Source organism: Blennius ocellaris, assembly GCF_963422515.1.
Source record: "Blennius ocellaris genome assembly, chromosome: 2".
Taxonomy (NCBI): Eukaryota; Metazoa; Chordata; class Actinopteri; order Blenniiformes; family Blenniidae; genus Blennius; species Blennius ocellaris.
The window spans coordinates 5,372,452-5,397,463 of NC_137651.1; the positions used below are offsets into that span (position 1 = coordinate 5,372,452).

Consider the following 25,012-nt stretch of genomic DNA (forward strand, 5'->3'; position numbering starts at 1 on the left):
AGTACTAATGAAAAAATAAGGTGACCAGAATTAGATTTTCAAGCTAGAAGACAATTGATCTGACATTGAGATACTTACTACTGTATTACTTAGACTTTACCCAAAGATGCGTCATCGTTTTAAAAATATTTAAATCCTGTATGGATAGAAAATCCACATTTTTTCAGGGGTTTTCAGGGGTTAATCAATATGATGATCTGGGCAATTACAGCAAATGTGAGATGAATTTTCAATTTTAAAAGTCCTTCCTGCATAATGTAATACATTTTAAAAAATCAAACACCAGCCTCCATCCATCCATCCATCCATTGGCTACCGCTTTATCCGGGGCCGGGTCGCGGAGGCAGCAGTCTGAGCAGAGTAGCCCAGACTTCCCTCGCCCCAGACACTTCCTCCAGCTCCTCCGGTGGCACCCCAAGGCGTTCCCAGGCCAGCCGAGAGACATAGTCCCTCCAGCGTGTCCTGGGTCTGCCCCGAGGCCTCCTACCGGAGGGACATGCCCGAAACACCTCCCTCGGGAGGCGTCCGGGGGGCATCCGAAATAGATGCCCGAGCCACCTCAGCTGGCTCCTCTCGATGTGGAGGAGCAGCGGCTCTACTCCGAGCTCCTCCCTGGTGACTGAGCTCCTCACCCTATCTCTAAGGGTGCGCCCAGCCACCCTACGGAGGAAGCTCATTTCAGCCGCTTGTATCCGGGATCTCGTTCTTTCGGCCATGACCCATAGTTCATGACCATAGGTGAGGGTAGGAACGAAGATCGACCGGTAAATCGAGAGCTTCGCTTTTTGGCTCAGCTCCTTCTTCACCACGACGGACCGATACAACGTCCGCATAACTGCAGACGCTGCACCGATCCGCCTGTCGATCTCACGCTCCATCTTTCCCCCACTCGTGAACAAGACCCCAAGATACTTAAACTCCTCCACTTGGGACAAGGGCACTCCACCGACCTGGAGGGGGCAAGCCACCTTTTTCCGGTCGAGAACCATGGCCTCGGATTTAGAGGTGCTGATCTTCATCCCAGCTGCTTCACACTCGGCTGCGAACCGTGTCAGTGCACGCTGGAGATCCAGGCTTGATGGGGCCAACAGAACCACATCATCCGCAAATAGCAGAGATGAGATTCTGTGGTCCCCAAGCCGGACCCCCTCCGGCCCCCGGCTGTGACAAACACCAGCCTGATAAACATAATAATTTAACAAATTAAAAATGGCCATACTACAATCTGCAGTTGTCTTTTGTTTTGTACATCAGTGTGAGTTCTGAAATTTCCTTCAGTATAAAACAGAAGCAAACGTGCTATTTTTCTGTGTGAGGCCTTTGTTTTTTATTTGTCCCAACAAGGAACATGAGAATATTTCCCCCTCCCACTGTGTACAGTACCGTGGTATAAAGTTCCAGCCATTTTCAATACATGCTTGTAAATATTATACAGTTTTCAAACCCCTGAGTTGAACCTTTGGGCGGGTCATGTGCGGTAGGAATCCCTGAACTGTGTCGTTATTGTAAAGCTGCTGCACTGGCATTATGCAGGATCTATTTAAAATCATTGTATTTGTAACGTACATGAATGAATCTGTGATGCACATTTCTGTCTTTTTTAGTTGAGTGAATGGAACAAAAATAGCTTTCAAACAATCTTACCATTGTGATGACTTCTGGTTTACTGTATGCATTTCTATGCAAACATCTCATCATCCATTAAATAAAGTAAATCATAGAATCGGTCAAATTAACAACATAAAGGAAATAAACTCAGATTAAGCCTATGAAGAACAATGTTTCTAGGGAGAAAGTATTTGTCATGGAATAAACCGATCATCGCTGATCTAGAAATAAATAAAATTTTTGAGGATGAAAAGCACTTTGAAGCCGTCTAGTGTGGCTGTCAGTCAGCTTCATCTTGTCGTGGGCAGATGACCGATAGATGCATTTCATGAATCAGAGATGGCCACTTGCCAAACCCGCTGAAAAAGACAGATGGAGCGCGTCGTCTGATAACACAATGAAGTCACTCTCACTCGGCACGGCGCAATTTTCACTCCTCCAGTCACAAGGAGCTCCAGCTATGCCGCGAAATGCACTTTGATTTCACAGCTTCTGCACATTGAGGAGCTTGACTGAAGACAGTCGACTGTGCTGCCTTTCAGAGGTTTGTGGCAGTGATAATAAAAATTAAAATACGTCTGCCCCTTTCAGACGCACACTGTTTGGAGACAACAAAATTAGGTGTTGGAAGAGGGAGGGCCCACTACACAAACGGAAAATTGTGGCTCATTTTCTTGAGGAAGGAATGAACAAACACAAAGGAAATGACCGAGATGGAGGAATCAGTAAAGGAACACAGTGTGTGTGAGACAGAGGAATTGTGTGCCGTTTGTCACAGTCATTTTAAAGGGTGCCAGTTCCACAGTTAGAACAGATGCCTTGGCTTCCACTTGGGGATAATTGTGGATTATTAAATGCAGTCGTTCTTATTTTGGCCAAAACATTCTCGTTTGTCAAAGTGGAGGTTTTCAAATAATCAGTATAATATACAGCAGTATGGCAATGAGCTCCAGTGATATTCAACTTTTCTGAGAAATGTGAACTGAATCCACAAGAAACAATACAAACAAAGGGTTACATTGACTATGGTTCTCAGTACATCGTGAGAATATCCCTGGTTTAATTCTGGCTTTTCTCTGTTCACACAGGTGTGATTTCTCTGGATTATCCAGGTTGGACCACACCATAATGCCGACGTACCCTCCAATGACCTGACGTGGGATACAGCAGTGAAGAAGACAACTGGATGGATGAAAACAAGATATGCAACCCTCATTGTGAAAATGACAACGTGTCGATGGAAAAGAGTGAAATGTGCCTCTTTGAAAAACATCGGCACGGTGAACTTGCATGCAGCTCATGTCGAATGCTTTTACACGATATGGCACAACTGCAATACCTGCTTATATGAAGACTCATGACTCATAGACATAGTGTTACAGGTAGCTCGTTTAGCTCTTCACCTTTCTCGGCTTTACTTTCAGGAAACTGCAATAACCATTGTGATTTATTCAGTGGTGTTTAAAGCACTTAAAGTACTTCACCTGTCATACACAACTTCAAATTCATAATTGAAGTTAACCTCAGCCTTGTGATGGCTGTGTCACATGGTAATCTTTAATTTGCTTTGTTTGAACTGTCAGATGAGTTTTGATAAATAAACGCTAAATCAACTCGACCAAGACAACAAGGCAGTCAAACGGCAGCAACAAGCAATACGTCCCTGGTTGAACCATTTCAAGGTTTAAAGATGATCTGTTGTAACTTTTATCATTCCTTTGTGGGAAGATTTGAACCACCGGGCTGTACACAGGTCAGGTATAAAGAAAACAGAGAATGCTATGTAATACTGTCTTTTCACTACATTTTGTATTGCGGTGTGTGAAGAATTAAATCATATTAGACGTGCGACCTCCCAGGACCAGGAATGACCACCTCTGATTCATTTACACATCTAACCATCTTCTATATCATTGGATCAGACTTAGGGTCCTCGGCGGGTTGCCAGTGTCATGGTGCACATTTTATGTTTCCTGCATTACATTCATTTCAGGCTCTTCTTCTGTCTGATTGCTGCTCCCTGCCCTGATGTGTTTCACCTGGCCCGAGTGTGGGATTGTCTGCACCTGGTAACAACAGTACACATTGGGCTTTTGTCATTTGTCTTGTTTGCCGGTTCACCTGTGGGCCCGTTTACACGTAGCAAAAACATTTTGTTTACACGTAAACTCGTAAGCAAGTTACAGAAAACGATTATATCTGAAAACTCAAATACCTTTGGAGAGATCGAGTTAAACGTCCCAGTATGCAACGGAAGCATCATCAGCATCATATGGGTTTGCTCTGTGTTTACAGTTTGCCTCAACGACTACAGCGTCGGGCCTACTGAGCTCTTCGTTCAGCGAGCTCCCCATCAAAACCAGTTCATCCTTCCTCAACGAGAGAAACAATCAATCACATTTTCACCAATGGGCAATTTATAGCCACCAAGCTCAATTGCATATTTTTGGTCTCTTGAGAAAACCCTAGAGGTAGAGGATGCAAATTTCCACACAGGAAACCAACTAAAACCATGAACCACCTCGCTATACAAATACGAACTTGATAAGCACTACACCACTATACATTCCTCCCACTGATTACCTCTGTTCAAATAACTCCCATGATTGCTATAAAAATGATTGTCTTACAATAAACAATTTATTTAAAATGACATTTCTGGTTCAGTGTCTCACAAAACACCATAATACATGTGTTCGCACGCACGCACGCACGCACACTCACACACACACACACACTCCAAGTGCTCCACTTCACTTCCTTCAACACTGTCACCTAGCAACGCTCCTTCTGATAGCGTGCCGGCTCGATTAACTCATCTTTTCCTTTCCTCTCATCCACCTGCCTGCTCCACAACAACAAGGTGCAGCAGCAAATCAAAAGAAAGTGTCTCGGGGTTTGGCAACAGTGGTATGCAAATGAACACGCGCCTCATGATGATGGTATACCTTCACTCACGGAGGGTCTGCCTTTTTCTTTTCTTTTTTTTTTTTTTTAACCTGTTTTTACAACCCCGCAGCACAGGGGAGGAAGATGGTGTGAAATGTGAAGATGTTAAGTGTCATGAATGACTCCAATTACAATATGTGACATGATGGATTACATGACCTTTTCGTATCCCTGTGGAGAAACATGGCATTGCCTCTCAACGGAGGCGGTTTAACACTTTGACTGCAACTGTACAGTTAAATAAATATGAAGCTTTATTTCATTTTTTTTCCCAATGAGGCTTCTCTCACCGATGTCTAGACATTTCAGTCATCAGCTCATCAGACTTTTGTTATTTGTGCCTGCCTCTTTAATTAAACCTCATTATTTCCACTCAATAGGAATAGAAATGCAGTCCTGAAAAGCTCCCGCTGGCAGCAAACAGAGTAAAATTAGCACCATGTCTTGAGTCATGATGTGTTCCTGACTTCAGAAGCTGGTCTGACACCAAAGTCGCATTCATAAAGAGCAAGCGAGCTGCCACTTTTAGCCTCGTAATCCCAGAGATTAGCCCGGAGTTACAGACTTTCAGCCACAGGGATTGACTTCACATGCTTTATTCTTTCCATTTGACTGTGTGCCTGTTCATCAACGCTGAAACCTTGTGTTGAAATCCTCTGACAACACCAGGAAGAACAAAGATGTATATTTGTCTTCTCTTTATAATCCACAGCTGAAGGCAGAAAATGCCATTAATGCTGCACGCTAATGTCCACACCATGATGTACAGTGCACCTGTGCATGGCAGGCTGTTTCATGTCTCTCCGTTAACAGCACCTGTAGGCAAACTGGAAAATGGCGAGGTTCACGGAGAGGTTGCAATCTGCAGCTGAATGCAGATGAGATTCTGCTCTCTTATCTTTTCCCGACCAGCTACCACTGAAGGGGGGAAAAAAATCATTCTGTGAGAACATATACAATGATCTAAGCATTTTGACTGAGAATGACAGGAAATCGTGAAGCCAAAGGGGGAAAACAAGGCAAACGATTTCACAGTTTTGTAAATATGCTGGCTAGATTTAAAGATTCATTTCTTCTCTGAATATGAAGTTACAGCCAGGATAGGGCTTTGTTATGGCAGCATAAAGACCATGAAAAAGTGGCAGGCTTTTGCCAGGAAGGCATTCACTGTGTAAAAACAAATATGGTGGTCTGTGGTACTAATCACTTGACCTACTTATTATCATTGGGTACCCTCTGCTCACTCTGCTCAAAACGCAGAATTCATGCATTTGTCCATTTTCTTTACCAACTTTATCTAATTTAGGGCCACGGGGTTCACACTTGTTCACAGCCGGGGCAGTTTAGAGACTGCAGTTCACCCAATACTCCTTGGAATGTGGCAGGAAAGAAAAAGTACTTGGAGCGAAGAAAAACCCCATAAATACACAGGGAGAACATGCAAACTGCACAGAAAAGAACAATAAGCTCAGAATCAAACTGGAGATCTTATCAGCAAGAGTTCAAATCACTACACCAATGACCTGCGAGAGCAACACAACAAGAAATAGAGAACATCGTGTGTGTGTGTGTGTGGTGTGTGTGTGTGTGTGTGTGTGTGTGTGTGTGTGTGTGTGTGTGTGTGTGTGTGTGTGTGTGTGTGTGTGTGTGTGTGTGTGTGTGTGTGTGTGTGTGTGTGTGTGAGTGTGTGTACAGCCCTCGCTCCTGGAAGCAGTAGCTAAGGAGAGCTATGAAGAGGATGGGTGGAAAGTAGATAATCTCCCCAAGGGGGTCGGTACAGTAACTTCAACATCAACCCCATCAGCATATTTAAACATATTATGTGTTATTGAATGGATGTGGCACAGAGGAACGTCTGGCCTGGGATTCTGATATCAACACTGCCCAATTTCACGGGTGCTACAAGCCAACGTTCTGCCATCAACGCTCCTTGGGAAAGGATGAAGTCTTCAGGGAAGGACACGTTTACCTCATATTGATGCTTGAAGGCTTCTTTGCCTGTCGGCCTGTCTTGATACGCTTCAGCACCAAAAATCTGAATAAGTCCAAAGAACTACTGATAACACAAGCTGCATAATTCCTTCTTGTGGATATGTTTCTCTTTCATACTGACGAATAAAATGCCCATCTTCAGGATTGGCTGCATGGCAGAACTGCAGTGCCAGTACTGTTTGAATCAGTCCTGATCAATAACCCACTCAGACAACGGCAAAGAGCTTCACACCTTCACTGTAACCAAGCAGCTAAATCATGACAGCCTGGTTCAAAAATCCACATTAAACTCCAGTGGGAATGACAATATGTGTGTGTATGACCGATGTGGATATAACACGCTGCCTCTCTGTCTGTCAGATCACACCAAAAGAATAACCTTGTGACAGCTGTGCCTGAGAGATTAAGAACCGGCTGCACCAATCAATTTTAATTAAAGCTGTATCCATTGTGTTGGCAGACATCACAGACTGCCAATCCCGCCCTGCATAGATAAAGTGATGCTCGTTGTCCCTGATTTATTAATGCCATATCATTGATCACCCATTAGTATAAAAGGAACAAAACGGGTGTGAGTAAATTATCTCCATGAGACAAAATTACACATCATTGATCCTTTTGACTCAAAAATAGCCCCAGTCCAACTCCAGAGAATGTCTGAGCATCTTCTTCCAATATATTGTATAATAAAAATCTAATGTTCTGTCATGGTGAATCAGTCTCAGTCTGTATTTGTTCTTATAAATCATCATAGCTGATTTTGATTTATTTTATTAACGGTGCTACTGTTTTGATCAAACCTTGCACACTGTCATCACCGTTAGTTATTTCCATCATGTCAGGTCTCTCATGAGAGCAGAACTGGGCAATATATGGCCCGAGGGCCACCTGTAGGCCTTTCGTCATGGCCTATTATGGCCCATAATGAATCAGTAAGAAATTGCACACAGATACACAACAGAAACAGCCGCTGATCAAAGCCAAGTAACATGGTACTTTTTAACAAGGAAAAGGTTCATAGTCAGCAGAACTGCCTGACCCGACCTTTCTGTGGTGCCGAACTAACGAAACCTGCCAACGAGTTTTTACTTTTTTTTGTCAAATGTGATGACAGCTTAACATTTTCAAATAATTTAGCCGGTCATAAACAACCTGGACCATCAACATGGGTTCTTATATCCCTCCAAAACGCATCGTTTATAACTTTAAAATGTAAACCGTATTCAAAAAGAGATTCAGTTTAGCTGTGTATCAAGAGAAAATGTTCACTCTTAATTAGACATGGCGGACGATAGAAAAGTGAATATAAGTGGCTTATAATTTAACACAGTATGATGTCAAAAACAGAAATAAATGCATATAGTACATGTGTTATGCTGTGATAGTTCCTTTAATATGTAAGTTTCTTTTACAACCTTGTAAAATGTATCTGAATTCTTCTGTTGCCCAACCAGTCACTATGGTCATTCTTGATTTTGCGGTACAAAACGACAGAGATTTAATGTTGAATTGTTGCAGTAGAGTGTTATTCTCTGTTTGTCTGTGAGCATGTCATACATCATCCATCCTGCAAACCATAAACTGATAGTGTACCATTTTTCATGTCACAGCGGTGCTTCTCGTCCGCCTGGATTATAGTTCTCCTGCCGCTCTGCCTGTGTGACAATGAAGCACCGTGCCTCACTTATCAGTGCTGAACCACCGTGACAGACTGGAGCTCTGAAATGGTGGCATTTACTTCCCAAAAGCACAAGTGGAGAAGTCATTTACACTGCAGGATGCAGCCATCTTCGTCAGATGGGATTTTCTTCCACACAGCGGTGCTTATCTTTGTAAGTGTTTCGTATGCTCTGTCTCAGACATCCCTGTGCTTTCATGCCTGAGTGCAAAAAAATGGAAATACATTCAGTAGTAGTTGTAAAAAAACCCAAATCCAAATACAATCCAGGCACAGTTTAAAGAAAAAGAAACCGGTTGGAAAATGTATATTTGCCATTTAGCGGTAATCATCTCATTGTTATCAGGTTATAAAACGATCATTTTGTTTAGAGCAAAATCCAGTTAATAATGAGTCAGTATGAAACACATGCGTGGTATTTCTAATCTCCATTAATTACCTGGGGTGTGTGCCCTTCACTTCAGACTGCCGTGTTACATCAATCCTGACATAATCCAGATTACATATTGGTGGAGAGGAGAGAATAATGTACCATCATGAGTGATGCAAGAATTATCTCACCGGCACAGCTCAAGTATTGCTTTTTCTGTGAGAGAAGCACAATATGGAAAGAGATGAATGGAAAATGAAAGAAAAAAAACATATCGGGAAACTACAATAAAGATACATTTGACATCACTGAATGGACTTCAACAGAATCATTTTCTTGCACCTTTGTTTAAATCTGGATGTTTGAAGTTTATTTTATGTAATATCGATTGAATTGATCAAAATTTGCAATATTCTTTCAATGGTTTAAATACAATGCCACCTGTGCTTGTTCTTTTTTTTTTTTTATGTATTAAAGACTTTTCTCACAGCACTAATCCACCAGTGACTGAAATTCAACACAACAATAAAAAGTAAGAGAACCTGTTTGTACATTTTTAAATGTTTTGCCAAAGTCATATTTCACCAGTCAGTTGATGAACTCATCTTAGACTTTTGTTTATGCCACAAATGACTTATTACTCACACATTAATTTCAGGATTTAGGGATGTCTCAAAAGCAAGTCAGGTCTCCTCCTCAAACAACAAGAGCATTGTAATATTTTACCCCTGTATTTCCATTTTCATCCTTGATTACAACATAAGAGCAGGGGGCCATATTTTTTTCCCCAAAAAAGTATGGAGCTGGCGTCTCCTGAGGATACCAGAAGGTTTGATATTAGAAAAAAGTATATATGCCTGATTCCCAGGGGAAAAAAAATTAAGATCTATGGAATTGCATTTTTCTTATATCGTTTTTACTTTTACTTTTTGAGACAAAATCAGGACAAAAAAGGAACAAAATAAAATGCAACAAGGAGTTATGTTTTGCAAATACCTCACTGAAAACGAAATAACCCTGCTCAGTATTTGTTTCTGTTGTTTTAGGTCCCATATTATGCTAAATTGATTTATAATTGTTTTCTAGCAGTAATATGTGTCCCCATGAGGCCCTAGCAGTAGAGAAAGTCTGTCATCTCCCTGATTTGCCTGCTCCATTATTGCCCCAAGAAGCCCAATTGATATAGTTTTTGGTTAATTTGAACTATTGTTTGGATAATTTCAAAATATTCAAAATGTTTGGGTAGTTACTAAACGATACCAAACAGAGAACATAGTATATAAACTCCCCAAAGATTTTAAACGAATGTTTAAATTGGAATCATTGCTTCAACCGACACTGTCTGAGTGTTGAAGAAGTTGATGCAATCAGCCCATTTTTTGGTATTTACAGTATTTACTGTGTTTCATTCAGTATTTCAAACCCAAATACAACAATACCCATTAACCAATCAGTGTTCCCGAGCACCACAGGCGGATAAAGTGAAGATATACAAAGACAAGATTAAGCTCACTCGAAAAAAAAAAAGGTAAGTCGCTTCAACAAAGAACAATCTTGCCTGATCAACATAAATAGATTCTGCAAAAAAGTTGCCTTATTTTATTGAAGTAGATCTTCTAACCCTAACCCCATGTGATCAGTATCTATAAAAAAACATGGTATCTTGACCACTTGTTAACTCAGAGCCACAGGTACTGAGGTGAGGATGGAATACAATTCCTTTTTCTTTCTTTCTTTCTTTCTTTTTTTTTTTTAACATCAGGACTTGAACTGAACAACCACGTAATTCTCCAGCTTTCTCAGCTTCTCAATGAATTATTAACCAAAACAAAGACAAAGCAAACCCTCAAACCGTATGTAAGTACCAGAGATAAACTTTGCAGAGCAATCTGACGGAGAAAATCACTGCTCCTGGACGATGACTTGCCGCTGCGCGCACGTATGTGTCATATAGAGCCATTCGGACAGTCGCTGTCCGTGGTACTGATGGAAACGCTCTCGCACACTCTCCCAACAACACCAACGCATGTGTGCGGAAAGACACTTTGAACAAGCAAGTAGCTGCACATGGCTACAGCACAATAATCTCCTCTTATTGGGAGGCTTTAATCGTGCCAATTACAGCCGGTTACTTACTCTTAGTGATCTTCTGCAGCCCGAGCACATCCTCGGGCGTTATTATGGTGTTTCTGCGCAGCTCTTCTTCGGTAGTAACCGGGATCCCCATGTCTGATGAGTTACAGCCCTGCTGCACTTTCATGTCCAGCAGCAGAGGGTTGATCGACCTGTCGGGAGCCGGTGCTGGGGGCGGGGAGGGGCGGGGTTGGGGTGAGGGGGCGGGGTGGGGTGGTGGGGGGGGGGGACGGGCGGTGTCTTTCTAATGCCCTCGGCGTCTTCGCCGCAGGAGCCGCTTGTCGTGCGTCGGAGCCGTTCGGTTTTGCGCGCTGGTTAATACGCCGCACGGCGAACAGCGCTCCTCCGAGAATAACTCATTCCCCCGTGCCTCCTCCCCTTCTCGATCCGGTCAAAGATAAAAATCAGCTCCCCTCTCACCCTCCCTCCCGCACCCGAGGCTCATCGGTTCTCTCACAAGCTATTTAATCCAAATCCTGCGGCTTTAAACCGAGCGGCGGCGCGTGGCCGAGTCCGACCGTCTGCGCGCGCCTCGTCATAGCGCGTGCACGTCCGCAACACTGAGTGGTTTCTCGTCTCCAATATGAGCTCTGCTGCCTCCCGCATGGAGGCTGTTTGGAGAACGATATTACCTCTGAAACCAAACTGCTCATGTAACCAGGTCGGCGTTAACGGAATGAGTGAAGAAACCCTGCTTGGTTTCTTGGAATACATGTAGAACAACCAAGGGATGTCGATGAAACAAAGGGCTTGACTTAAAATAACTTTAATGGTCCTATATTGTGCACTTTAATACTTGTTCTCCAACAGTATATGTCCCCATAACATGTACATGCTTTTAACTTTGAAATATAAAACAATATTATACCTGCAACACGTGTGTTGATGATGTACACGTATGTGTTACAAGTGACACTATTCCCATTTTGAGTATGCAGTATGTCTCTATAACATGCTGTATTGTAAAACACTACAACTCAGTATTTTACCTATTTACAGACATTTACAGATACTAAGAATTGTGAAACAAGTATGTTTGGTGTCTTTATTGTGCATACGTGGTGCTGGGGTTCATCACAAAATTGAAGTGGTGCTGTATCTTATTTCTAAGTAAATAAACCCCCTATAAAGGGTTAAATATCCTTAAGTTTGAATATGTAGGTTTGCTTGTTCATACTAATAGCAATGGGTGATGTTTGTGGGGCTTTAATAGTTGAAGTGAAGAAAAATAGAAAACAAATCTTACTTGAATTGTTAAAACAAATGGTGTTTGTAAAAGTGGACCTGGTTTATCACTGCAGATTGAGAAGCCTGGGAAGACTTAGTCTTGAAACCATAAAGTGTATTAGAATATGCTATTCAATATATAAAGAAGAGAGACAAAGGCAGTGTTTCGTGTAAATGTTTTATTTGATTTTCCATTGGAAAGTTCTTTTTTTCAGATGCCAGCTTCCCTGAGAAAGTGTAAAATGCTAATCGTCTGGACAGCCGTCAATGAGCTGAAACATGTTGACATCAGCAGTAACAGCCATCATCCTCTGGTTTGATCATGGGCTGAACAACATCCTCCTCGAGTCACTGAGGGTTTTTTCTTTTTTGCTTTGCTTTGCAGTGAGGAGACAGCGCCTCCTTCTGCCCAGATAGCACACTGCAGGCCGTGTGCAGAGCTGAGAGCTGTCCATGGTGGCAATCATCATGGCATCAACTCTCTGAAAACGTTGGATCTCAGGAGAAGGAGGGTGCTTTGATGAGCAGGCTCATTAGCATTATTTCAGCTTGAAACACATAAGCAAGTAAATAAAAAAAAGAATTGATTGATTGCAGGTATTGTTGTAAATAGCACTGAAACAAACTAATCAACACAAACTATCCAATCTACTAATCCTCAATCATCCCATAAGTACAATATATCTTAGCTTGTTTCTGAGGTCTGTAGACAGAGAGCATTGGTATTGTTTTTACTGGTGTGACAGTTACAATGGGAGATTCTCGCACCCATCTCTAAATCTAACCAATAAAAACAATAACAATATTTGGGAGCCACTAGCTCGTGAAGCTGTGTGGCGGTTGAGAAACTTCCGAGGGGTGTTTAGCAGCATGACAAGCCTGAGCCCTGAACCCTTGCTGTTCCCTCCTCCTCTATGCGGTCATCTCGAAGCAGCCTCTGCGGTGCGTCTGCATGTCCCTCACTCTGCGGATGGACTGGATCTGGGGGTGGTGGGCTCCCCACTCGTTCCAGTGCTTGTAAGGACCCATCTCAAACACATACTGGTAACCACGGTAGCCAGGGTACTGGTAGCCCACCCAGCTGTGAGAAAGAATCAGACAAAATTTTGAAGGGTCTTTGTTTCCTCAATGTACACTGGTTCCACTGGTATAGTTAGTGTCATGCGAAGAAGTCCCATATGCATGCAGGCAAAAACTATATAGGAGTCTGCCGGTTCTCATAAAGCATGTCTCTATATGAATACTTCAGAAAAGACATATATGAAACCCAATATATGGATTATTGCATACTTATGTCTGAGAAGTAATAAACTATGGGTGAGAAGTAGATTTTTTTTTTAAATTCTGGAAAATTGTGAAAAATAAAATTGATCAACTTTATAATGTTTAAATGATGGCAATTCTTAAGAAACTATAGTTTACCATATACTGTATTGTGTATTATACAATACAAGTGTCAGCCCATATTTTACATATTTCCAGGTGGATGTTGTTGACAATTTTATACTAGATATTTTGAATAAAATTACCCTTGTTTTCATTGTACTGTATGCAAATATGTTGTTTCATTACTGGTCAGCATCATGTTTCCATTAATTTTCCGATGCTTTATGGAACAATCAACAATCTAATAACTTGTGTTATTAACATACCCAAAACCCCAGAATGAGGTTGATTGTTTTTACTTTGATTGTAATCGGCCACATAACCAAGTTGTGTGAATCCGACCTTCTGCAACCTTAAATCACTTCCGCTGCATCCCACTAACCAAGAGAAGAAGCAAAAAAGAAAGAAAGAAGCGACACTCACGTTCCACCAGTGACCTGGAGGCTGGCGACGCGATCCTGGAAGCCATAAGACCACAGGCTTGGAATATCCTCATCGCACACTTCCATCTTACGACCCTCAAAATTTGGGCATTCGTACAAACAAATCTTGTGGTCCTGGGGGTCCTGAAAGAGATATACAGCACTTCATTTAGTTGGAACTTTTTACATGCACGCTTTTGAAATAATTGGAGAAGTTTGTGATTTAGGTTTGGTCTTCATAGTCATTGTGTTTGTTATTTGTTGTTTTTAATGATCATTGTAGGTTAATTGTTCAATACAAAGTGGCATTTGATACAAGTCTATTCTTCTTTCTGCTTTTATTCATTCAGAAGTTTAAAAACTTTTATTTTTGGATTGTATTGGATTCTTTTATTGTCTTCTTTTGTCACAGAATTAAATAAAACTAACTAAACTAACTAACTAACTTACTAATGAAGTGAACTTTGGGCCACCTTGGTCTGGCGCCATGAGATTAGACTAGAGTAGTTTCACATCCCGTTCGTGATGCCGGGTTATGAAATGGGAAGAGAGTTGGTGAATAAAATTGTGAAGCAAAGTAATAATGATAATGGAACTGAAGCTGAAGCTGATTTTGTGACAAATGGAAATCAAGCTGTGTCTTGGTTCTGTGTATCATCGGCAAAGTCAGGGGATTTGGTAGAAAACAATGGAATCTTCAAAACCCCAATGATGCCAAAAGATCAGACGACTGACGTTGATTATGACAAAGACAACGTAGTGACAGAATGAATTAGTGGAGAGTTATTCATTCACGCTAATTTGGATGCTCATTTTAATATCACTTTGTTATTTGAACGCCCTGCCTATAGTGAGATGTTATCAAGGGGGGTAGTTTTAATATGATGTATTCGCACACGCAATCATATAACATTGACCTGTCGATGCCTTGACTTTGCATCTGCGCCCACTGTTATGCAAAGATACTGGCTGTTGTTTCTTTCTCTCATCTCAGAACAGGAATGGGGATCAACTACTACTGGGGTGAGTTGTGAGATCCAGACGTTCTGAGGACATTCAGATAATTGAACATGGACAATGGAGCCAATCGGAGGATGCTAAACAAGGACGATGTTCGGACTCGAACCATCATCACCCTGGGGCCAATGCCCCAGCGGGAATACTCCGACGCGCCTTCACACATACCTTATATCTCTTAGTTTATTTTCTTGTAGTCTTTAGTGTTAATAGACGATATCACTATAGTAGTAGCCTTGTTTTAGCATGAAACTTTGATATATGTGTGTGTTTTGATTATCACATGTTTACCCACTATATTGTCTTCTTGGGGAGTTATGCCTGCCATCGAATAAATAAATGGGAACCTCAGCTGTTTTATTCTGTTTCAGTTTTCCGGGATGTCGGGGGTCAGGCAGGGAAAGATCCACAGGGAGGTCCGCCGGGTCGACCAGCTGAACTGTGGATACTGTTTGATTTGATTTTCTGGGATTTTCCATGAAAGTCCGTTTGATGAACAAACATTCCCGTACATCTCACTTTACAATATTCCTCATTTACATGGGCTAGAGTGCACTAGGTGGTCACCAGGGCAGACGGGGCGTGGGAGAGTTTTTCCTGCATAATTGATGATATGCATTTGTCTTTTGGATAAAGTTCTGCCCGCAGGTTTTTGCCTCCCATACTCTATGCCTTTGATGTGTTGCTGCAAATGAACGGTGCAAAAACAATGAATGGTTTTATCTGTTACATTGTCATATTTGTGGTTCGGACTTCTGAGGCGAGTAAGCCTCGGAGGGGGGAATATGAAGTGAACTTTGTGCCACCTTGGTCTGGCGCCATGAGATTAGACTAGAGTAGTTTCACATCTTTTGATGTATACATTTTTACGGCTTTCACCAGAAAACAGATACCTTGAGGTCAGTTTTGCTGTGTCAACTTAGGTTGTAAAACGGGTGCTGGTCAAAGACCAGCCATCCTGATGGGATTTTATGGTCACTCATACCTTATTTGGAAAGTCCATGCAGTGCCATTTGGACCGCTATAATACGAGACAGATCCTACACTCAGTAGAGGAAGCAGATTGGCAATGCGAAGTCCCGGGTTGAACGTTCACCTGTACTTTTGATGCTGAACTACTTGTGCATTAAATCCTTTTCTACGCAAGAAAGAAGGCATCAATGAAGTCTTTTTTCATCCTCTTTGACACACCTGTTGTTGTTTACTTCATAACCTGGTGCCCAAACAGGGACAAGGGTTTGTTGTTTACTTTGCTAACTAACTAACTAACTAACTAACTAACTAACTAACTAACTAACTAACTAACTAACTAACAATAAAGACATTTGAAATACTTTATTTAAAATCACAGTTAATACCTTCAAAATGGAAATTAAGGGTTCAGCTTGGGATTGACTGGCTTTTGACTTGACAGTGAGTTTTTTTTAATTTATTTTTTTACATTGAGAAAAAACTCTCCTTTCAAATGACCCTGCTCATTGGTGTGACGATTGTCAATTAACAAACTCTGAAAAAAGCTAAAAAGAAAATACCTGTCTTACTTTAAAAAGGTTCAAGAATTATTTTTAGCCTTAATTTGGACAAAATTTGATCTACCACCATGAAAGTTAAAGGAATAGAAACATTTTTCAATTTTTTTAAATGTTTTTATTCTTGCTTAACAAACTTTTGTGTTTGAACTTTTGCGTAAAATATAATTGCTTTGCGCATATCTTTTTGTTTTTTCCCATATTGCACTCTCATTTGTATGTGTGGGATCAAGTGGTTTTTCCTTATAGATTTTAAATTTTTTTTAATGTTTTTTTTTTGGGGGGGGGGACTGAAATATCAAATTTAATCCCGAAGCAGGACTTACCATTCGGACGGGCCTGACGGACATGAAGCGGTCACACCTGTAGCTGTTGGACCAGGTATCCCAGCGGGGGTACTCCCCCTTCTCCAGCATGAACATCTCACCGGTCAGGTTTTGCTGCTCGTAGCCCACCCAGCTGAAACAACAGATATAGAAATCCTTTTTTTTTAAATTTGGGGGGGGAAAGGGTAAAGCATTAGAGCCTTGTGTTAGTTTAATATGTTTGATGACTCACGGTCCACTCTCCACTCTGATGGAGCCAATCCTCTCGAAACCCTTCTCCATCAGGTTACGGCACTCAGCGGACAGGTCCATCCTACGACCCTGGAAGTTCTCGCCTTCATAGAGGTATATCTGAAAGGCAAGAGTTACTCATGTTTGAACTCCAATAAGTAGAGCAGGACCAATTACTTAATTGGCATGAAAACAAAAGTAGAAATACCTTGTGATTGCGCAGCCCGCCGGCAGAATGGCTGCCAATGCTGCCTTGAGCACCTGAGTGAGACATGATCAGATCTGAAGAGGAGAAAGGGAGAGCTCAGTCAGCCAGATCCCGAAGGAGATGATCACTCAGTCTGGAACAAACCCTGTACACCAGTGCATATTGTAGAGGGACGTCTCTGGTTATAAAGAGGCCACTTTAGCCATCGTTTAAATTCATTTAAATTTCAGTTATGTCACAGTCGCCTGGAATCCCTCAGCAAATTTCACGAGTTGAAGTAAAACCCCTTAATATTACCCCTAATATGTCCAATTTTCTTCAAAGGTTTCTAGCAATGGGCCTGTTTGGACGACGTCCTCTTCGGGTTGAAATGACGGCTGAAAACTTAAAATGTTAGACGGGAAAACTATTTCGAATGCACATTCAGAATGAATGTAATTTGTCTGCGTTCTGAAAAAGAGTCCACTGCATGGCAAGGCACGCAGCTCAGCTTTTCTCTGACCACACCCAGCAGGACTGATGTTGTTGCACTTCCACTTCGAACAAAGACTTCAGCGTGTGCCAGCTCACACTGGAGCACATTTCCACAGAGCAGATAGACAATTTACGCTACAGGAAACCACAAACACATTTTTTTTTTAGGTAGTTTTGAATGTTGAAACCTGTGATTAAAAAAAAGAACATTATAATTTCACATCAAACTGACAAACACTATATTTATGGTCTTTATCACTCAATCCCCATAGAGGCAAACATCTCAGTCCCTCCCGGTTGGCTGTGCCTGGTACCAAATCTGCATCTTCATAGGTCGCGAGCGTGAGGATGTAAACTGACCGGTACACAGATACGTTTAGTTTTTCAACCTAAAGTTAAAAGTACAACATGAAATTCATATCTTTTTGTAATAGTGTTCTTTTGATCTTTTTCAACTTCACTGTCCTACAGCAGATTTCCCCTGCTGAAGTCCATCTCAGTAACTTTACATGAGCAACTTAATCAAGGTCTTCTTTTTCATTATGAGCTGCTAAAAGAAGACTGTCACAAACCTGCCGCAATAAATCGTCACATCTCAAGTGAACCAGTCCACCCTACAACATCAAAATATACACTGTTCAATTCTCAGATAATTCAACACTTGCTATATCCAATAATAAACTTTGAGAAAATACCCTCAGTTGTCCATCCTATCAGTTCACAAATAGTTGGAAAACCTTTCGAGAGAAACTTACAGTTACAACTGAAGGCCGACCCTTGGAGAAAGTGATGGACGCCGGCCTTTTGAGTGGGGATATATATATACATTCACATCCCCAGTGAGGGCAGAGAGGCTGAATGCTGATCTCTCATTGGCTGTGGGGTTGTTTGGAGCGTGGTGCGGGGGTCAGAGGTCACGGCGCTTATCTGTGGACAACTCGTGCTGACTCGGCTGCCTCTTTTGTTGTCCATTGTAGGAGATCCAGGGCAGTCACTGCCATCAGCAGAAAGTTTGCTGGCCTTTACAATTGCACACACAGACGCACTTGAACGCATCGTTAGATTTTAGGCATTACCCACACAATCAGTGCTTTCTAATTTTATATCAGAACTTCACATCTTTTGCTTTTTCATTTTCTTGAGTTTCACAGGGTTGTGTTTGGACCTCCACCTCCACATTCTCTCCATTTTGTTTGAATGGAGAGAAAAGGCAGACTAAGCCTTTGAGCCCTGCATGCGTAATGTGCTGACTGCAGGAGCTGTATCGCTATTGTTTGGACAAGTGATTATTGGATGTTCTTTGGTGTATTATACTGGTGGTTTGGCTGCACTCCCACGTGCACAATATAATCCAGCCCATACATACATACATACATATGTATTATATGCATGTTCATTCACATTCATTCCCATGTGTATCATAACTATTTTCTTGCTATGCGATGTGAAAATGTAACTCAATAATCACAAGAAGCCACATTTACTATGCGTCAGAGGCTCTGTCAGTTTTCTATTTCATGCCTTGTTTCCCTGCTTTCTAAGGTTCTGATAAATAATACTATATCTGATGTATAACATCCAACAACTCTGTTGCCCTATGTCAGGAATCAGCAACCTTTCACACAAAATGCAATCAAATTAAACCTATTTGGATTAGAATTCCAAACATATTCCTGCTATATTTAAGTGGGGATTGCAAAGTAATCATGTATTTAAAAAAAAAACTTTCTCATTCCTCATTAGAAATATATTACTCTTCAATAGGAAAAACAACAAACAATTGAATCTCTGACTTTTTGACTAGTTTAACTAAACCTGCATTTGTGTTGTTTTGTTACAGTATATGAGACTATAAAATGTTGTTTCCCGATAATGATTATTATCAATAATAATAATTTCTTTCTTTCTTTCTTTCTTTCTTTCTTTCTTTCTTTCTTTCTTTCTTTCTTTCTTTCTTTCTTTCTTTCTTTCTTTCTTTCTTTCTTTCTTTCTTTCTTTCTTTCTTTCTTTCTTTCATAACACATACACTGCTACAACTATAGTGTATGTAAAGTCATTTAAACCATTCATACAGAAAAACAGGAAATATTTTCAAGTGAATCTGTTTTAATATTCGAAACCTGACTATTTTATCAGAATATGCAAAATAAATGGGTGTGAAGAACATATATTTCCTTTTTTGTGCATTCACTAAAAATTGTTCAATGCACTTCTTTACAGATGACTGCTATACTGAAGCTTCTGTGAGCTCGTAACTAATTTCTTTTATCATAAAAATGGATATAGTTGCAGACCTCTCTGCCTCTGAGATGACTGCAAGCTTTACTGTCAAAGCTAAGCTAATGGTTACGATTTCACCTAATTTATGTTTACTGGGGAAGCAGCAAGAAACTACCCTAATATGAGTAATATTAGATATCCTGTGTTTACGGTGCCTATGTTGTATTAGAAGACATCTTAGCTCAGCACAGCTGTTGACTACTGTCTGCATGTTGATACTGTAATTTATCTCAGCTGTTTTGATCTTTCTTGCCGTCATTCATTTACAAAATCTGCTATTTTTCAAAAAAAACACCAACAAATACATGTATTTTGGGACCCTGTGAAAATAGTTGGTCATCAATAAAAAAAAAAGACAAAGTCCATCATGAATAGAGATGTGAAGTTTCACAATGTTACATAAAGAGGAAGTAAATGTGCACCATTATGTGTAGTCACTGACCTTTGTGTGTGTGTGTGTGTGTGTGTGTGTGTGTGTGTGTGTGTGTGTGTGTGTGTGTGTGTGTGTGTGTGTGTGTGTGTGTGTGTGTGTGTGTGTGTGTGTGTGAGAGAGAGAGAGAGCGAGAGCGAGAGAGATCCCAGTGTATGCTCTGAATGTATGTGTGAATACATAGACGTGTGTGTATGTGTGTGTGTGTGTGTGTGTGTGTATGTGTGTGTGTAGCAGTTGAAAGGACCAGAGAGGTGGGGTCCGTAGAGGTGGACAGGATGAAGCGGCGTGTGGAAAGAACTGGGTAAGTCGAAGCCAGGCTCTGCTGTTAGACACCGTCTGATGTTCAGTTCAGAAGATAAGTTGGAAGAATTAAAAGCTACCCAACATTTCTACTACCTTCATTTGCTCTCCACATAAATTCTGAACTCTACATTTCCTTTCGCACAGGAGATGTTCGCAAGACTGCAATGATCCTGGACTCAGCTGTGCCAGACAGGCCAATTGGTCCAGCCCCCCCCCCAGGGTCACGGACCTTTTGGAACTTATGGTGCTTATCTGCACTGGGCACGGTGCCCTCCATCCAGTCCAGCTCACTAAAGCCCAGCAGCTCAGTGCCGAACAATGACTGGAGCAGCAATGTGCTGACTCCTGCCCCGACCCACAGGTCCAGATGCTTTCCAGCACCGGCATGTATAAATAGGTCCGGTTGCTCCAGGCTCAGGACGTGGTTTTTGTGGAGCCCCCTGTGAGCACTGAGCAGCTTTTCTTTTTGACCGGTCAGGTAAGCCAACACCCACTCATCCCCTAACTCCCACCCCTCCCCCCCCCCCCCCCCCCCCCCATTCAGCCTTGTCACTTTACATTTTTGTCTTTTTTTTTTTCTTCCTTTGTTTATCTGCTGATCCACATAAACGCTATAGACTAAGGGGGAGACATGCAGATGTACACACATACTGACAAGTGGAAAGGAAGGACAAACTTGCGTCGCTGCTGTGGCTCCCTCAAGTTTGAGGGTTGAGTTCACTTCAAGGAAGGTTTCACACCCAAATATAATGAAGTCACTTGTTTGGTTATATACAGTGGGTCATGATACACCCTGTTGTGATAAATTAAGCTTGAAACAAGCATACTTCCACAAACAGCTATGAAGCTGAAATACGTATATCAATGCTGGATATTGAGTCGATAGACCGGTGAGCATAAAAACCTCCAGATAATGACAAATATTTATTTTGTTTAAGGGTGAATAAGTATATCATGAAGAAGTTTACATTTAATGAGCAAAATCTCGACAAATTAACATTTATAAGGACACAAAATACACATATTTATCCACAAACCTTTGATATTAACTTTATTTGGCAAATCTACTGGGAGAAACTTCTGGCTGTTGTTGACGCAAAGTGCGCTATCCGGTTTGTGAAATAGAAACATCAATAAATTACAACAAAGAATAATTGCAAACATGAATGTGCTCTTGCTATTTTTATACCTTGCGTTGTCACCATAGTTCTGTCAAACCAGTATAACTGACACACCTGTTTTGAAGTAGAGTTACATCTTGTCATCCGATGAAAATAAAAAGACACATGTTAACCACATCAAAGTGGTTTGTTCCAACTCTATGGTGTAATTGTCTGTATGGCGTTTGAGAACTCAAAATAACATGCCTCTCTCTGCTCTGCAGGTAAATCAACACTGAGCCACACGGGAGCATGGCTCTGAATAACCCCAACCCACTGGGACCATGGAAGGTAACCTTGATATCTTGTTATGGATTAACTAAACCGATTAACGAAAGCTGATTAAGCTTTTTTTTGTTTTTTTTTAATTTCATGCCTGAGCTGATGACATGAATGATGCATGCCTGTCTACACAAATGAGTGCATGGGTGTGACTTGTGCATACGACATGTATGCATTTGTGTCTTCTCCAGATCACGGTCTATGACCAGGAGAACTTCCAGGGCAAACGTCTCGAGTTTACCTCAGCCTGCCAGAACATCATGGAGTGCAGCATGGATAACGTCCGCTCCCTGAAGGTGGAGTGCGGAGCGTGAGTGCAAACAAAGGGCACCAATTCTCACAAGAGGGACAAACAAACTGCAAGAAAAAACTGCATTTGCATTATTGCAGCTGCAATCCTCTAAAGTTTGTCTTCAGTTGAATTGGTTGCATCAGGAATGATTGGAAATGCGTCATACGGCATCTGCTGAGCATCAGCTTATTCTGCATGAATGTTCACTATTCATTCATCTTTGTTGAAGATACAAAAATATAAAACCCATACCCCCCCCGCCCACACTGTGATTATTCCACTGATATGCATGTGTTTGAGTAATGCTGATGACATGTTTCTGCTCCTTGATGACAGATGGGCAGGGTTTGAGCACTCCAGCTTCTGCGGACAGCAGTTTGTGTTGGAGAGAGGAGAGTATCCTTACTGGGAGTCGTGGAGCGGCAGCAACGCCTACCACATCGAGAGGATGATGTCCTTCTGCCCCCTCTGCTGCGCTGTGCGTTGCCCTCCTGAACTCTCTCGCTCTCTCCATCAGATTCCTTATTTTGTTTTCGAAAACAATCTGAAACAAGCGCACGGGATGCCATTTATTTCACAAAAGTGACTTTTGACTGATGATTGCACGATGACTTGAGTTAAAAATAGAGTGCAGTGCAGTATTACTTTCTGTCTCGGTCAAATGAATAAGCACTCTTTCGGGCATAGTCTTTGCTGTCTCATCACTTTTATCTATCTATCTATCTATCTATCTATCTATCTATCTATCTATCTATCTATCTATCTATCTATCTATCTATCTATCTATCTATCTATCTATCTATCTATCTATCTATCTATCTATCTATCTATCTATCTATCTATCTATCTATCTATCTCTGCAAATCTTAAAGAGCATGTCTTCCATTTGGATATTCTTCTTTTTTTGCCCCCAGAATCATAAGGAGTCCAAGATGGTTTTGTTTGAAAAGGAGAACTTCGTGGGGCGCCAGTGGGAGGTAAACGATGACTACCCTTCTCTGCAGGCCATGGGGTGGGGCAACAACGAGATTGGATCCATGCAGGTTCAGAGTGGCGCGTAAGTCCTGTCACTCACACTTTGTATCTTGTGGATCGGTGCGGTTCAAAATGCTACATGACATAAATGATGGAACAATCAGTGGGAACAGATGAAGATTGGCTGTGACTCAGTTGGTTGAGCTTCCAATGTTTTCAGTTTGATTCCAACTTGTCTCTGTGTGTAAAAGTCCTCAGGCAAGACTGAACCTCATGCTTCTCCCAATCGGGTGTGAGCACCTCGCATGGCAGCCACTGCCTTATAATCATGACAAAAACTAATCCAGAGGTTTAATAGCTGGTTAATACAAATATGAGTCACACAGGGTATCATCATAAGGAAATATGTATTGTTTAAATGAATGAATGGATGAACAAACAAATAAATATAAACAAACAAGCAAACAAATAAAAAAATAAAAAAAATAAACAAACAAACAAACAAACAAATAAATAAAAAAACAAATAAATAAAAAAAAATAAAAAAAAATAAAAAAATAAAAAAATAAAAAAATAAAAAAATAAAAAAATAAAAAAATAAAACATCTAAATGGTTATGATATTTTTACGTGCAACAAAGCATTTTTTTAAAGTGTGCTGGAGCAAAACATTGAACCCCAGATTTCTCCCATTGGATTAACAGTGTTTTGCATGGCTGCAACCTCCATTGGTGTGTGAATGCGTGAATGTGATTAATGATGTCCAGCACTTTCAGACTGCTCATGTTGAAAAGCTCTATAAGTGAAGTCCACTTGACTTTTAAACTGCTTAAATTGTACTTCAGTAGAAGTATAAATAAGTTTGCACAAAAAGGTGCGCTATAAAATAATGACACAACAACAGTTTCTCTTGGAATCAAAATCAGATGTAAAGTAGAATCTCTTCTGTTGTCATATGGAATTTTTTTTTATAACAAAAATGCAGAATAAAACATTTATTAAAACTATTATTAACATAACATACTAAAATAAAAGTAATGTGTGTTCGGATTGTGTGACAATGCATTCATCACTTCCTCCTCCTCCTCCTCCTCCTCCTCTTACAGCTGGGTGTGCTACCAGTTTCCAGGTTACCGTGGTTACCAGTACATCCTGGAAAGTGACCGGCATGGCGGCAAATACAAACACTACAGAGAGTGGGGCTCCCATGCGCAGTCCTTCCAGGTGCAATCGCTGCGCCGCATCCAGCAATGAGGCCTGCAGGCTCCTCTCCCACTCTTTACCTCCTCCTTCTCCTCCTCCTCCTCCTCCTTTCACCCAGTCATTCCAGCAACTTCTCACGCTTCACCATCACACTGTTTAAAGCACTTTTGTTTTGTTCTGTTGCCAAAAAGAATCAAAAAGTAGTCATGAGAATAATAGAAGAGCCTCTGAAAAGATGCTCTCAAACTGAAGAAGGGAGAGGAGGAGGAGGTCAGTATATAGAAGCCTCAAGGTGCAGCAGCGTGATGGTGTCATTTAGAGTTATTACTCCTCGCATTCCTGGGTAAATACAGTGTTATGAGTGATTAATGAAATCAATAACCAGCAACTGAAAATAAACAGAATTACAAGAGTATGCTGTTATATGCTGTGGTGGTCAGTGGTGATTTATTGTTTTTCCAAAAGCTTTTGATGCTTCAAACATTAACCCTATTATAAAAATCTTTGTCAATTGTGTACTATGAAAAAACACATT

General features: G+C 41.1%; 3 protein-coding genes across 4 annotated transcripts in view; 1 reads left to right on the forward strand and 2 right to left on the reverse strand.

Moving 5' to 3' along the window:
- Window positions 1-10,857, reverse strand: part of unc119a1 (unc-119 lipid binding chaperone a1) — a gene marked incomplete at both ends in the record, with an annotated part of 17,757 nt that extends 6,900 nt beyond the window's left edge. For both annotated transcript variants that reach the window (XM_080502418.1, XM_080502417.1), the window contains one exon: window positions 10,734-10,857. In XM_080502418.1, the coding sequence (XP_080358544.1) occupies window positions 10,734-10,857 (124 nt within the window). The remainder of the gene's footprint in view (window positions 1-10,733) is intronic.
- Window positions 10,858-12,869: 2,012 nt separating this feature from the next.
- Window positions 12,870-18,368, reverse strand: crybb1l3 (crystallin, beta B1, like 3; the record flags this gene model as incomplete). Its single annotated transcript, XM_080504380.1, has 6 exons — window positions 18,306-18,368; window positions 17,077-17,150; window positions 16,870-16,988; window positions 16,638-16,770; window positions 13,767-13,909; window positions 12,870-13,038 (listed from the first exon to the last, which is right to left on the reverse strand). The coding sequence occupies exons 2-6, from the start codon at window positions 17,140-17,142 to the stop codon at window positions 12,870-12,872; spliced, it is 630 nt and encodes a 209-aa protein (XP_080360506.1). The 5' UTR covers window positions 17,143-17,150; window positions 18,306-18,368.
- Window positions 18,369-21,966: 3,598 nt separating this feature from the next.
- cryba1a (crystallin, beta A1a) lies at window positions 21,967-24,528 on the forward strand (the record flags this gene model as incomplete). Its single annotated transcript, XM_080509710.1, has 5 exons — window positions 21,967-22,017; window positions 22,200-22,318; window positions 22,637-22,778; window positions 23,215-23,357; window positions 24,381-24,528. The coding sequence occupies exons 1-5, from the start codon at window positions 21,979-21,981 to the stop codon at window positions 24,526-24,528; spliced, it is 591 nt and encodes a 196-aa protein (XP_080365836.1). The 5' UTR covers window positions 21,967-21,978.
- Between the last annotated feature and the right edge of the window lie 484 nt (window positions 24,529-25,012).